We start from the raw sequence: 16,170 nt of genomic DNA, 5'->3' as shown, positions 1-16,170 counted from the left end.
AAGTTATTATTTCATAGCCTTCCTCATTCCCCTCAAGGATCTTTAAATGAGCTCTTTTGTCCAGTAACATTTGTGTCAGACCTTCTACTGAAATAACTGTTACCCTTCATTCAGGGTGTGCATTGTGTTGTGGGTAAGAACAGTCAGAGCGTGGAGTGGGGTGAATAGCAGGGATGGCTCAGAGAAGTGTTACTTGATTTATTTTCTGTTGAAACTAGACTGCTTCGTTGGTTTTTTTTTTTCTTTTTTTTTTTTTTTTTTTTTCCCCGTCTTGTTTGCAGGTTTAGAGCTTGAAGGGTGTTTCAGTGGCTTTTTGTTATTCTTCTCCAGTCAAAGAAAAAAGAGAATCAGGGGAGTAAATAGGTTGTGAAGTGCTTTAATATCGTGTTCAGTAAGCTGGAGACACAGGTGAAGGCCAGGCTGGCAGGGCCTGGGGAAGAAGGGATTGGCATACACCAAGGTATTTAGCTAAGAGAGGCAGGAAACATGGTAGTAGTTTGACTCTGTGTGACTTGTATCTGTGGAACATAAAGCAAGCTGAGCATATATCCATGGCTATGTCTAAAGCAAGGGACAAAGTCTCCATTCAGCACTTGTCCTGTGCTCAAGGTGGCTTTTGAGACATGGAGAGGGCAGGGTTGAAATGTAGATAAGATTTTAAAAGATGTGCTTTGATACTTTTTTTTTTTTTTTTTTCTCTGCTGCTTGTAGCCTTTAAAATTACAGTGCTTGCAGTTCCCCAGTCTTAACTGGCTCTGGGTGCTTGGTGCTGACCAATGTTGTCACACTGGTCTTCCAGAAGGATCCTGTGTGCTTTACTGACCCTGTGTGGTGTGAAGATGGCAAAACAACCTTCTCTCCTCCGTGCTCAGCTCCTGAGAAGTGCAAGGCAGCTTTGAAGGGAACCGGCACTTCTGTTAGTTGGATCTAAGCTGTGATGAGTTCAATAAAGTTTATTTCCAGGCTGCCTGGCTCTGTAGGGAGAAAACTGCTCAGACTTTGTCTCTCCCTGTTCTCCTCCTTCCCCTTTTCTGCTTTGCTTCACATCTCATTTTCTTCCCTCAGACTGTAGTATGTGAATCTTTGTGCAGTTCAACAAAGGCGTGCTCACAATCTGGCACCTGGGGATGAACAACCCCATGCACTAGTATATTCTGGGGGTTGATGAGCTGGAAAGCAGCTTGGCAAAAGAGGACCTGGGGGCATTCTGGTGGACACAAAGCTCAACATGAACCAGCAATGTGTGCTTGCCACAAAGAAAGCCAATGGTGTCCTGGGCTGCATTAGGAGGAGTGTTGCCAGCAGGCTGAGGGAGTTGATCCTTCCCCTCTGCTCTGTAGTGGCAAGGCCACACCTGGAGTGCTGGGTCCAGTGCTGGGCTCACCATTACAAGAAAGACACAGGCATACTGGAGAGAGTCCAGTGAAGGGCCACTAAGATGATGAAAGGACTAGATCATCTCTCCTATGAAGAAAGGAGGAGAAAGAAAGAACTTCTTTCCTATGAAGAGCATCTCTCCTATGAAGAAAGAAAGGACTTCTCAGCCTAGAGAAGGCTCAGGGAAAACTTGTCAGTGTATATAAATGCCTGAAAAGAAGGTGCAGAGAAGATGGAGCCGGGCTCTTTTCAGTAGGGCCTAGTGGCAGGACAAGAGCCAATGGGCCTGAAACATGGGAGTCTCCATCTGAATCTAAGGAACTTTTTCATACTGTGAGGGTGACTGAGTGGTGGCACAGCTTGTCCAGAGAGGTGGTAGAGTCTCTATCCTTGGAGATATTAAAAATCTGGATGTGGTCCTCTACAGCCTGCTCTAGGTGGCCCTGCTTGAGCAAGCAGCTGGACCAGATGATCTCCAGAGGTCCCTTCCAACCTTGACCATTTTGTGATTCTGTGGTTCTTGCACTAGCTTTGAAAACAACCATTGTTTCCTTCTCTTTTTTTTTTTTTTGTATGCTGAATGGTACCCCAGAACCTCACCAGTTTTGAGGTGCTGGGTGCCTGCTTCCCTCAGCTTCTGGTTTTCTGCATGTAAAAGGCAGATAAGACCTCCTACCTACCTCAACTAATTTGTTAATATTTCTTCCACACTTTGAAAACAAGATGGGAGAAATGTCAAAATGCAGAAGTCCATCAATGAATGAGGTTAGAAACAGTCCAATGGTAATATTAAATACATTTATGTGTGTGAAAAATAAGGTAATGCTTGCCTGTTATAGATACATCTTGCATGGAAAACTGTTTTGCGTTCAAAATGTCTGCAGTTTACTTGCTGTCAAAGTCGATGTGGAAGAAAAATTCACAACCTGAAAACCCTTGAATTTTTATTGTCTTAAATTCCATTATTTTTGCATTTACCCAAGCTGAATGATGACCTCAGGCTTCAGAACTGAACTTTATGATGATTTGGCATGCAAACCCTGTACTGACCAGCACATTGCTGATGAGGTAGTTCAACACTTTCTCGGTAAACATTCCAAAAGGGCTGAAAGAGCCCAGCTCAGTTAGGACAGACAATAAGCTACAGGAACTGATATTAAGAAACTGTTAATACCTGGTTGAGCTCCCCATTGCCCAGGGAAGATGGGCCATATGCTGGATTGCTCTTTGTTTTATTGCTAGTTAGTACTGACTAAGCTTGTTGCTGGTGGCATTTTCATTGAAGAGATCTCTCTTTGCATCTGTTTGGGGAGCTCTGCTGGTCTGTTGAGCTCACCTGATCATGAGTCAGTTCAGGCTGCCTCCTGGCTACCTCCAAAATAATAGATGCATGTGAAAGATTTTGACTGTTTTTGCTGTGGATAAAGACACAGGTTTGCTCCTGCTGGTTAATGGTCTCTGTTTGTGGAGCAACTGTCTTCTAGTGACTGCCAGACTGGAAACAACTGGGGTGCAAACTGGCTGATTTCTTATTTCATGGCTGTGGACTATTTTATGCAGCTTTATGCTGTGAAACACAGGAAGCCAGGCTTAGCCAGAAGTGAGTTGCTTAGCAGACGCTTGCTGTCATACAAATTAGCCACAGCTTTGCATCTTGGAGTGCTGCCAGCAGAGAGCTTGCTATTGCATTAAATGTCTACTAGCAGTCATAATCTAAACTGAAAGTGAGAAGATTAATTGCTCCTCTAGCATTATTTTAGCAGTTAGCGCTCTTCGTGGGTTTGTTTTTTTATCTGTTTGTATTTTAACCGAAACCATGAAGTACTGCTCTGAGTTTCTAATCAATGGGTGTACAGGAAGAATAGGAAAAAGGTTTATTTTAGTGAAAGTATCATGCATGTATAGGAGCCATCTTGCTTTAAAGTGGAAAGGGAGGATAATTTTGTTACTGCTGCCCATCTGGTAACAACACATACCGTCAAAACTTCAGTTTAAATAAATATATTCCTTAAAAAGTGGATACAATTGATTTCAGCTACTAATGGATAAAAAGTAACAACATTCAATAAGCATCTTCTTTGACTGTACTAATGTAGTTTGACTAATGAAACATGGTGTTTTCCTTGCCGAGAAATATTTCCCTCTGAGATTTTCTTGAGTTGCAAAGTTCTTACTTACAAAGTAACTCATTTGAGTGTGAAGTAAACAATTGGAATTTAGGAATCCTGTATGTTAGTGAGGTCCTGAGGATATAAGGCTACTTGCAATCATTGATGTCTGTTATGAGTGAAGGATTGGATACCAGAAAGGTTATTTTGAATACAGTTGGTAACCTTGACCATTCACACCAATGTTGCTGACTTCTGTTTGTCCTGTTCTCTGTCATCCTTCTTCTTAGCCAAGCTCTGTATCATCAAGGCTTTCATTTACTGAGTTACTAAATGATGGATAGAAACACTAGATCAAAGAAGTGTTCATGTTTCTTTCAGCAGTTTAACCTTCCTAGCTGAGTATTAAAATAGGAAAATTTGGCCCATACTCCCCAAAAGACAAATGAAAAATCCTGAAAAAAAAAAAATCTGTTTAATTAATTTCTAGATTTTGCATGGTAGGAGATATCAACATCTTGCTGGTAATTTTTAGCAGTTCTGCTACTTGTACTAGTGTTCCTGTGGTGCAGCAACAATTTTTGGAGGAGGAATGGGTAATGGGGTAATGGTGTAATGGCTTCAAACTGGAACACAAAAGGTTCCACTCAAATATGAGAAGAAACTTCTTCTCAGTGAGGGTGCCAGAGCACTGGAACAGGCTGCCCAGGGGGGTTGTGGAGTCTCCTAATCTGGAGACATTCAAGACCTGCCTGGACATGTTCCTGTGTGACCTCATCTAGGTGTTCCTGCTCCAGCAGGGGGATTGGACTAGATGATCTTTCGAGGTCCCTTCCAATCCCTGACATTCTGTGATTCTGTGAATATGGAGCCATTTACTGCTCAGGCACTGTAGTGCTCATGAGTGCATGCTGTGACCAGTTGATGAGTCCTGACCCATTAGCTCTCCATCTGTGAACAGCTGCCCATGCACTGGTGCAGGTTTTCTTTCTAGATGAGGCACAGTGTTAGGTTCATGCTTAATGGTTACAGGGGTGCTAACAAGAGTTTCCTCATGTTTTTCTTGCAACATTTACTCTTTGGTGTGTAGAGTTCAAAAAGCCCTTCCTTCCAATAGCTACAGCGGTGATTTTCTGTTTCCCTTCTGCAAAGGAATCTGAAATGCAAAGGCCAAAGAGTAATGTGTACTTGTCTAGGAATAATGTGCTGAGTTTGTAACTACTGCAGAAAATAATTTGGCACATAGTTATTTCTGTGTACCTCCCTAGCACCAAGAACAATTAGGCACCAGCTGAAGACAGTGACTGCCAAAAGTGCATTTGGATGAGGTGGGTGTTTCTGGGTGGTACAGTCATGCGTTAACAAGTGTGACTGCATCACTAAAACGAAAGTATATTTGCATCCCAAAGACCTTTGTAGGGATATGCCATACTCAAGAGGAAAGGATACCAATAAAGAATCTGATAGGGAGGAAAGGCAAAGAAATGAATACAGGACAATGAGGTGTATTTAACTGCTTGCTCTTATAAAAAAACATCCACCTGAGCTGGATCTAGTGTTTACAGCTGCTTCAGGTATCATTCTCTGTGAAAGCTGAAGTGAGAGCAGGTCAGCTGCTCCAAATCCAGTTCTCTGGGTGTTAAAGGAAATCTAAACTGATGGGTGGATGAGTGGGCAGCTGCAGCAGGGATAGAGTTCCAGGAACCCTTGTGCAGTCCCCAGAATAGATGTAAACCTTTTCTCTGCCATACACACACACAGTCTTCTGATAGAGATAGAAAACCAGACATTTTTTTTTTTTCTGTTTGCTGAGACTGAACTCTCATGGGGCACAGAGCTAGTTGCAAACAATCTTGGCTCCAGTGCATGAAGTCTTGTTCCTTCTTGCTCCTTGAATCCAGTGGTTGCCTGTGTACTTTGTGGGGAGGGGAAAGCAGCATCCCATAGAAGTCTTAACGTTTATGCATTTCAAAAGAGGGAATCAAGTTTTTTAACACATCACATGCATGGATAAATGCTAGATATTAAATGATACTGTGTGGGCTTGTGTGATAATGTGTGGATTCTGTTAGAATGATTACAGTCAGACACCAAGAAATGATGGTCCACAAGCCGCAAGTGCTTTTAATAGGCTAGCTACCCACCCATTTGCTTAGATTTCTTGTAGTTGCATCTTCCAACACTGGACTGTAGAAAGGTAAACAGATACAGCTCAGTGAAAACAATACAAAAGAAACAACCCTGCATCTTGAGAAATGTTTAGCAGCTTAATTAGATTCAGAGTATAATACTGTTAACAGCGCATAAATGACAGCTATTTTCTGTTTATCTACATATCGTTCCAATCTTTGAGCTTATTATTATTTAAATAAGACTATTTTAAGCATATTTTCTCCTTAGAAGCAACCCCTATTTTTTCTTCCAATTTGATTTCACAAGATATTGTCAAACTTCTTATGTGTGAGAGGATAAACAATGTACTCTATGCTCCAGTAGTCATAAAGGGAGAAACAGGGGGAGAGGACGTCCTGTCCCTAGATATCCAGTGTTATGACTCGGTACTCAGGAAATGTGGGAAACAGAGGTCTTCAATCGTAAATGTTTCAGTGGGGTTTTCTTTGCCGCCTTCTGTTAATCTACTAATCCTTTCAGAAAGCTGAATTCCACGGCTCTGTCTGGAGACAGCAGAGCACAGCTGATGGTTAAAGCAGTTTTTTGTCTTTCAGCATAATACAGCCACGGCTGAGGTCACAGGGACTGCAGAGGCTGTGCTCTGACCGCAATGGTAGTAAAGTGCGCTAGCTTGCACTGAGCATGAGCCAAATTCCATTCTGTTGCATCCCAGTAGCTCCAAAATTTAGCTGTGCTACCACTGTGCTAGAGCTGCATGGCATGATGTGAGCTTTCCATTAGATTCCTAGCTGAGTTAAAATCAACAGCAAAGCGAATGCACCTTTTCTAGTACTTCTGAACAGCAGCTCCTTTGGGCCTTGATGTGAAAGCAGAATACAGTAAGTTGCAAGTGACAGAAACAAATTAGTTCAATATCTCAGGTTTCAAACCTTGTCATCTTGCAAGAAACATCTCTGACAGCTGTTAGGACAGCTGGTAGCTAATGGGCAAAATACAAAAATCACTAAACTTCTGAGTTTGTAATACAGGGGAGGGAGAAAGGGAGAGAGGAATGACAATAACTGCCTCTGTCTGGGTTTTCTTATCTAATTCAGAACAATGAAAGTCTCTTGGAAGAACAACTGCAAAGACCGCTGGTGATACCTTTCCCAAACTAAGGGTGTGCATAGTGGTCTCATGTGCCACCTTCTTTGTGATGTCCCTAAGCTGCTGGTCCACACGCCAAATCAGAGTGCCTTTGCAGGCAGGAGACTGCTGCTGCTATGGTGGGGCTTGTAGTTCCTGAAAGGAGCCTCAAGTCCCTGTTCCTGCTAGACAGCAATGAATGTCTGGCAATGAATGCAAAGCCAGGATATTAGTGACACGGTCTAAATCTGTTTACCCTAAAAAGTGCAAAACTCGTGCCTGGGTTCTGGTGTGGCTCTTAGTAACTCATCGGCACTCGAAAGTACATGCCCACTGCTTTGTTGGTACATTTAGGTTTGGCAAACTTGCACTGCTGGTTTTGAGGAAAGAACTGTCATTGCACTCACTAGTGATGTGACTTGGCATCTAGAGTGTGTAAATCAAGATCGGCTAAGGTGCCACTGTTGAGACCTTAGCAGGCAGCCCACAGAGGGATTTGTTCATCTTGGTTACCTTTGAGTGGACCAGTTGGCCAGGGCTGGCTGGACTACCTACAAGGTCCTTTTAGCTCTGCTGGGACTGGGGACATGGACTATAATCTTTGGGAGGAGAGATTTAGAGGTACCAGCCAGTGAGCATCCCACACGATCCCCAAATGAGGTGTGCGTTGTAGACTGGAGGCAAGCAGTTGTACTGCAGGAGCATTGTCTCCAGCCCTTACTAGAGAAGCTGCTGCCTGGCCTTTTCCAGACACCCACACTGCCAGCACTGCTTTCTCTTATGCTTGGAAAGATGGTGCACAGCCCTAGTGCAATTGAGAAAAGCCTCGGGGGACATCAGGCTTCTGGGAGTGGAGGGCTGAGCATGCTGAGCCAGAGCTGACAGCACAAGTGCTTCATTACGTGGTCCTCAACCAAACCTCACTAAGCCACCCACCATCAGCAATACTCTGGGCACAAAATGTGTGGCTGGGTTTGGTGCTGAGAAAGTCACGGGGGCAACAGCTGACTAGGTGAGTGAGGCAGGGATGAGGACATGAAGAAACAAGCGTCTCATGCTTCTTTCCCTTCTAACATCTCCATAAGGAGGAGGTGCTCTTTGCAAGCTTAACTGTCCCTAGTCCCTACTGAAATGGTGTCTAATGGCATCAGGAACTATGTATACCCAGCTCACTGGAGGCATCTCAACTCTCTGTTTCCCTTGGGGCTATGTCCACGTCTGTTGTGAGTGGGCAATGGCTTGCTATGAAACTAGTCACCCATGAAAATGCCTTCCCTGCAACTGGTGTGCTGCAAAGGCATAATACAGGGAAGTTCTTAATCTATAGGAAAAGGCAGGGCTGCAGCTGCACTCAGCTAATCAGTGTAGGATGATGCTAGAAATTTTAAAGCTACTACCCTTTTCTGGGAATGGCTTGGCTCTATGCTGCACGCCTGTGCCAAACTAATAAAATCATGTCTTCATTCCAAGGTGTATTTTCTTATTTGCAATTGGGGTTTAAAAACTTCTGTGTTGTTTCACTTAAAGTTGCATCGATGACTGAGGGTTACTTGGTTATTTAAATTTTGTTTCTTTGTCTACTTCAATTGTATTTTTCCTTCATATTTAAGGTAATACCTTATGCTTCAAGCTAGGCAGCTGTGCAGTTCCCAGCTGGATCAGAGCCACAATATGCTACCTCTTTTTCCAGTGCAAAACTGATCCCAGGTGATCCATCTCTTTAAAACTTGTGCAATTTATGCTCCCAATACTACTGATACAAAATCATGTAAATGCAGTGTCTTGCTGCTTTTCCTTAAGTACAACAAATATCATCTCAGTTATATAAATTTATACAGGTTAAAAAAACAATGAGTATGTTCTCCGCATATGAATGAAAGCTTTTAAAGATATTGCCTACACCGCACAAGTTTCTGGAAGGCTTTCTTGAAATCTTCATTAAAGATCGTGTAGATTAGAGGATTAATAAGGGAATTTATATATCCCAGCCATGCTAGGAAGTTAGACATGTCTTCTGAGATATGACATCTTTCACAGGTATTAACAACTACTTCTTTTACAAAAAAAGGAAGCCAGCAGATCACAAATGCCCCCAAGATCAGACCCAGAGTAGTTGCTGCCTTTCGCTCTCTTGTGCTAGAGATTCTCTGTTTTTTCCAGGACTTCTCGTGCTTAGATTCAGACCTGGGGCTTCGTAGGCTGATATTGATTTTATCGCAGTCCACCAGGGGATCTGATGTCTTCTCTGCTGTGCTGGGCATTGAAGCTGATTTGGTGCTTCTTTCACCTGTGTCCAAAAGGACTTGTCCATTTACCTCCTCCCTTACGATCCGGCTGACACTTCTTCTGTGAAATGTCTTTGCTGCCTTGTATATCTTGTAATAAAGGATCAGAATCAAGGCCAGTGGGATGTAAAAGGCGCCAAATGTGGAGTAAATGGTGAAAACAATGTGGTCGTGTTTGATGATGCATTCATCATCCCTGCTGGTTGTCTGGTGCCGCCAAAACAAAGGTGGCATGGAGATAAAGATGGATATGATCCATACCACTGCAATCATGATGCCAGCGTGCTTAGGTGTCCTTTTCCGTGCATATTCCACCGCATCTGTGATTGCTCTGTACCGGTCCAAAGCAATGGCGGAGAGATGCAAGATGGAACATGTGCAGCACGTAATGTCCACGCTCAGCCAAATGTCACACACCACTTGCCCCATGATCCAGGTCTCCTTTACAATGTAGACAATGCTGAAAGGCATCACTAGGATGGCCACAAGGAAATCAGTCACTGCAAGAGAGCAGATTAAATAGTTGGCGGGGTGGTGGAGCTTTCTTGTCACAATTATTGCCGTCATCACAAGCGAATTGATGGCTGTTGTCATTAGTGCAAGCACAGACAGGGTAATGGAAATGAGAATCTTGGATGTCACCCATTTGAATAGTTCTTCTGATGTACTGTTTTGTTCAGTTGTGTTTATTAAATCCATGTTCCTTTTTAAAGGTGATCTTTAACCGTAGTAGTTACCTGTTGAAAAAGTAAAAACATTCAGAAAGTGCATACTCAGTCTCAAGGAAGTCTTGATTTTTGTCATCTTACAAGACTATGGGTCCCAAACTTACAAGAACCGCAGTCTTATCATTAGAAATGATTCTGGCTCCAGACAGATTTTCCTGGATAGCACTGTGTGGGATGCTCTGCCTCCAGAATAGGGCCTTCTCTTTCTCCTTGCTTGCGCTGTTGGGAAGGGCATGTTCGCATGTCAGGGGAGAGGAGGGTGCCTGAGGTGGCACTGCCGTGCGGGGTGCTGCCTTTTGCTGCGTGGGGAAACCAGCCCTGGGGTGCAGAGCCAGCCCTCCAGCTAAATGCTTACTCTGACTGGATTGTAGAGGAGTCTTGAAACTGGTTCAACATGGACAACCTCATCCTAAACTAAGTACTAATACTGCTTTTATGCTAGCACTGTTTACTCTGCTAAACAACCTGATGACTGTTGATGACTTTAATCCACAGGAAGTGATCATATTGCCTCTTTTCTCTTTATAAACTCATTTTTCCCCATGAGCGAGTCATTCCTTGTGTATAGATAAGCATGGGCTTTCTAAACTGGGATGTAATTTTCAAGAGAAAACAGAAATGTTAAACATTGCAGTACAAACAGGAGAAAAATAATTGTGTGTTGAAGTTTCATTTCAGTGCTTCCTCTTATGCAACTCTAAAATGAAACAGCTGAATAAATTTTGAAGCTTAAAATGGTTGACTTATTGTCTAACTGGAATATTATACACAGATTAAAGTCTTGAAAGCAACATTACTTTTCCTTAAGTTTTGCTATTCTGTGGTTGCTGCTGAAGAAAACTACAGAAAACTTGGATGCTACTTGTTCTGCTAATGGCTCTCTAAAGAAACAGTCTAACTCCTCTTATGGCTCTGCAGGAAGCAAAAAACAGGGAAGTACTGATGAAATAAATTCTTTATTATCTTCTAGGGATGTGCATCCTGCTTTCTTAACAAGGAGGGTTTCTGAGCACTCTATGGGCTGCAGCTGAAGTAGGAGTTTCCAGCTTCTTAAACTCAAGTTTGTAATTCATAGTAAGAGGATGAGATTTCATCCTCTTGTGAGTTTTGACATGCAATTTCTTGTGTATGTAAGGTCTACCGATGAACCCCTATGTTTGGTTTTCTGTAACAAGTTTTGGAGTGTAGTGAGTGGGTTGCGCTTGTGTTGCATTGGATGCTACATGTAGGGAAATACATAATAGAAGTGAATAATTTTTCTTATGAAAAATTAGTCTTATTAACATAAGTAAAGCTTTTGGGTGTTATGCTGGAGTGGCTTAAAAAGAATCTCATATACTCTCTATAACCCTGGACTCAGCTCCCTGATTTGTTTTGATATTCTAACCTGGGCAATGCTTAATATGATATTGACCCACTCAGGATGTTTTTTTAGCATATCTTGATCAATGGTTAATTGTATGAAAGAGCAAGAAAAGGAAACATATTTTACGTGGTGATATTTGCAAATGCTGATCAAAATCTTGTCCTGTGCATGATCTGATTAGAGCATGCATGTACTTTCTCTCCATGTTCCTCTCTCTGAACTTGAAATGTACTTTACATGCATAAAAATAGATCTTTCTTCGTGTCAGTGTCACCTTAAAACCTTCTGAATCCACAGTAATTGCTAGTTTGCAGATATTTTTGACTATAGCCTCCCAGAGAAGGAATAGGCACATATAGTATTATCTGGTGAATGTTCAACCCCTGCTAAATAAGTCTTTGTTTTCAAGCTTGTATAAATACATGGAAAAAAAAGTTTACTGGGAAAAACTTAGACTTCTGCTGATATACAGCAGTTGATCATATTTTAGAACAGTTACTCATTATGGTTAATTACCTTATAAATTTCTAACTCTTTGGATATTAGTCCTTAATTGCAAGCAAGCAAAAAGCGATTTAGAGATAATGAAAGCTGATTAATAGCTTTTGAAAGATTATTCAGTTTGAGACTGTGGAGTAAGGAAAATGGTATGGGTGGGTTCTCAGAACTGGTGTGTAGGAATAAGTAGGTTTCCTTAGCACTGAAGTAATTTGGAGGCTTTTTATAAGAAACACAGTGACAGCAATGTGCTTACTTGCCACGTGCACCAAGTATGCTTTTCTGTCTGGTTTTAAGGTTATCAGCCGGTATGCTCAGATTTCATTCAGGCTGCTAGCATGGAAACCCAGCAGTGTTGAAGACTACCACACCAAGTCTTCAGTGTACTACTGTTAGATAGATAATTGTGCTAGGGTTTCTTGCTCATGGGACATAACCTGTTTTTTAATGGTACCCATCTGGACATACACCCTCCTGTTCCTACGTGGAGTGATAAGGCGCTCTACTGTTGCCTTCAGAGCCCCAGCAGCAGGCACCCAGGGTGGTCCCTGCGGGCTGCTGTGTGGAGCAAGGAGCGTGGCTCCATACGAGGGAGGCAGCAGTATGGTGACAAGATCTGCTCTCCAAGGTGGTGGCCCCATTTGAGGTTACAGAGCCATTCAGCTGGCTGTGCTGCTTGGGACTGCCAGTCACAAATTTTGATGGCTTTCCTGTCCAAGGGAGATAGAGAGCCTCTGCTAACTGTGGCAGGAATTCATGCAGGGTTATTGGCTGATCGTTAGCTAAAAAGACTTTTATAAATGTACGGAGTTGAAATGCTGGCAGCATTTAAGGACTGCTGTTTCCCTCTCTTTTGGTTGCTGTCAGGATGAACTAATTCTGGATTTCCTCTTGCTAAGTTGAACTCAGTTCAACTGGGGGCCATCACTGGCTTCTGTCTTCAGTAAGCAGCTGAAGCACTTTTAGGAGTATGAAGGATGATCCTGTAAACAGTACACTGGATTACAATGCAGGAGAGCTGGCTTCTGCCCCTCTGCTGTGTGCTTCCCTTGTAATTTTTTGAGCAAATTAATTACAGGGCTTCAGTTCATTCTCTGTGCTTCCTGGCTACCCCACTTTACATATTTATATCATATTCTCTTAGCAGCACAGATTATCTCTTGCATGCATTTAGTGCAGGGAAGATCTAATCTCAGGTGATGCTCACAGGTGCTGTCGGCATACTGATATAACTACACATTGTCCTTCCAGCTCAGAATTTGCTATTATCCCTGTGTGAGTTTACTGAGCTCTTGCCTCACAGAACAGGTACGGTCCCTCTGCCCTGTGGTATGGGCATCTCCTTATGGCCACATACATGACATAAGACTTCAAAAGGAAGTATAGAAGACTTGGAGCCCTCTTCTCTGAGCAGTGAATTTACTTTGGTGAATGAAAACAAGCTTGAAGCCATGCTGAAGAGAAATCTGTATTTCATCGATTATAGAATGGGTTCAGCAGTGACATGTGACTATTTTGAAATAAATTATTACAGTCCAGATGTTTTTAAGGCCACTTTTGTGGAACTGGCACCTCAGTGCCCCTCTTGAAGGACTAAGCTGAATTTATCAGCTCTTCACTGATGTCAAAGCATTTGACACTGTTCCTCACAGCATCCTTGTCTCTAAATCGAAGAGACATGGATTTGATGGATGGACCGGTTGGTGGAGAAGGAATTGGCTGGATGGTTGCACTTGAGTTGCAGTTAATGTCTCAATGTCCAAGTGCAGACCAGTGACAAGTGATGTTCCTCAGGGGTCAGTATGGGGACTAGTGCTGTTTGACATCTCTGTCAGCGATATGGACAGTGGGATTGAGCACACCCTCAGCAAGTTTGCTGATGATAACAAGCTGTGTGGTGTGGTTGACATGCCAGAGGGAAGGGATGCTATGCGGAGGAACCTTGACAAGCTTGAGAGGTGGGCCTATGTGAACCTTGTGAAGTTCAACAAGGCCAAATGCAAGGTCCTGCACATGGGTCAAGGCAATCCCAAGCACAAATACAGACTGGGTGGAGAATAGATTGAGAGCAGCCCTGAGAAGAAAGACTGGGGGATGTTGGTTGATGAGAAGCTCAATATGACCTTGCAACGTGCACTTGCAGCCCAGAAAATGAACCATATCTTGGCATGCATCAAAAGGAGCATGGCCAGCAGGTTGAGAGAGGTGATTCTTCCCCTCTACTCTCTCATGCACCCCACCTGGAGTTCTGCATTTAGGTCTGGGGCACCCAACACAAGAACAACAGGGACCTGTTTGGGTGAGTCAAGAGGAGGGCAACAAAGATGATCAGATGTCTGGAACACCTCTCTTATGAAGACAGGCTAAGAGAGTTGGGGTTGTTCAGCCCGTGGAAGAGAAGGCTTCAGGGAGACCTTACAGCAGCCTTCCAGTACCTAAAAGGGACCTACAAGAAAGCTGGAGAGGGGATTTGACAAGGGCATGTAGTGATAGGACAAGGGGTAATGGGTTTAAACTGAAGGAGGGGAGATTTAGATTAGATATAAGGAAGAAATTCTTCACCATGAAAGTGGTGAGGCACTGTACAGGTTGCCCAAAGAAGTTGTGGATGCCCCATCCCTGGAAGGTCAGGTTGGATGGGGGTTTGGGGCAGGGAGGTCCCTTCCAACCCAAAGCATTCTATGATTCTATATCTCAAATTCCATGGTAATTGCTTTGGGAAGTGTTGACTTGTATAATTACCTTTTCAATATGCAGCTGTTGTTGAAAAACTTTTGAAAGACTTGAAGCTTCAATTGCATTATATTTTCCTGAATTTAAGGTTGGTGAAAAGGACGTGTGGTACTTTGTCTTCATTGTAGATCTTAATACAGTAAATTAATCTGTAACTGCTGTTAAAATGCAAGTATGGTATTTCAGTTGACCCATTAAAATATTAGTCTTCAATTGCTGAACAAGTGCCCTGCAAACAAAGGAAGCTGCTGTTCACCTGAGATAGCGTATCTGTTATCTTGGATACATGAACATTATTATTTTTGAGGAATTAGCCACTTCTACAAATCTTTTTGCCTTCCCTCCCAGATATGGCATGTTAAAGTGGCCAGAATGGAAGTACTTCCTCATCTGTAAAAGCACATAAATCATCCTACTGATATTGTGTAGAAGGCATGGGGGAAAACTTCTGTGCAGCCTTATCTGAAAAGTAAACATTGAATTTGTCTAGTGACCACTGAAAGAAAATGGAATGTAGTTGGTGGTCCTCAGTTTTGCAGGAATGTGTGTGTATGTTGTCAAGACCATAACCACCTGATAGCATTAGTCTGTCCTTCCAGGTTTGAAAAACAGCACTCCTCTGCCTTTGAATAAGCCTGGAAAATAACATGAAACATTAATTACTGGAGAAACATGGCTGGGAATGCCTTTGGGAAAGGCATTGTGAGCCTACCTTTTGGGACCCTGAATGTAGGCTGAACTATTAGAAGGTTACAGCTCTTGATTTTTGCTCCTGGCTCATTTTAAATCGTTTAAACACTGGCAATGAGAAAACTTGCTGATTAGCATTTAAGTACTGCTTTTGAATACAAGTTTTTTGAGTGTACTGGGGGGCTGTTTGCTTGCTTTTTTCCATGTGGGTTTCTTAGAAAAATGTATCTTTAATTTAAAAACAGTGAAGTACTCAGAAAGCAAAATGAGCCACTGATGGAACAAAGGATATTTAAATTGCTACAGAAAGCAATAAGAGCCTTTGTGCATTAAGTAAACACAAAGTTGTGCCAGTGGCAGATAGATCCTGCCCATCTCTCTCATTCCAACAGGCTTCAGCTGGCTTTGAAATGATAAAGTGTTTCACCTGCTAGTGGAGTTCCTTGATCTGTTGGCCAAACTGATCTGTAAGCTGGTTAGAAGGGCCCAGCTTTCTTGCTGTGGTGGAAACTGCTCCTACAGATTTGTTTTCCTGTTGAAAGGGAAGACTCTACACTTGTTTTCAGCTATCCTGTTTTTATCACATGTTCATGTATAGGCTAACCAGATACTGGAGGTAAGACTAAAATAACCATAGAAGGATAAAGTAGTTTTAAGTGCCAGCCTTACTTGAGATCTAAAATTCCATCTGAAACCAGTTTTTATGAGCCTGTAAAAATCCTTCCCAACGTGGCTGTGTGTCTTTAGATACCAACCATGTGGTATACTAATGATAATTATCTTAGTAATGATGAACTGTATTAAATATAAGTAGAGGGGAAATAATATTATTTTGGATTAAACAAATCTGTTTAAAGAGTGTGAACTGCATCTGGCAGGGGTTAAGTACTTTGCTGAGCCCTAGCATCCGCACAGGTGAGGAAGAGGAGCACTTTCATATAATTCTTAGCCCCCTATCCTTAAATTCTTTCTTCCCAATAACTCTTTCAAAGCCTCCTAAAGCTACAATGCATCCCCTGGGACAACGTGGATGTGACTGGCAGGTTTGTAAGAGGAGTTATTTGCCAGCTGAAGGCAATTGCTGCAAACCTGCCATCGCTGGCATGCAACGTAGATGTCTATGAGCA

At 42.6% G+C, this 16,170-nt stretch overlaps 1 protein-coding gene across 6 annotated transcripts in view; it reads right to left on the bottom strand.

Annotated features, from left to right (window-relative positions):
- The window catches only part of HTR1F (5-hydroxytryptamine receptor 1F), a 169,260-nt gene that overhangs the window by 41,609 nt on the left and 111,481 nt on the right, over positions 1-16,170 (bottom strand). For 5 of the 6 annotated variants that reach the window (XM_005511428.3, XM_065065028.1, XM_021299646.2 and 2 more), the window contains one exon: positions 5,584-9,765. The exons of the other annotated variant lie outside the window; for it this stretch is intronic. In XM_005511428.3, coding sequence (XP_005511485.1) covers positions 8,627-9,727 — 1,101 coding nt within the window. In that variant the 5' untranslated portion in view covers positions 9,728-9,765 and the 3' untranslated portion in view covers positions 5,584-8,626. Of the gene's footprint in view, positions 1-5,583; positions 9,766-16,170 lie in introns of those variants that run through there. 6 annotated transcript variants of the gene reach the window in all.

This window comes from Columba livia, chromosome 1 (assembly GCF_036013475.1).
Source record: "Columba livia isolate bColLiv1 breed racing homer chromosome 1, bColLiv1.pat.W.v2, whole genome shotgun sequence".
In the NCBI taxonomy this organism is placed as follows: Eukaryota; Metazoa; Chordata; class Aves; order Columbiformes; family Columbidae; genus Columba; species Columba livia.
Note: the sequence above shows the minus strand (reverse complement) of the source record. Positions and strands in the feature narration are given on the sequence as shown.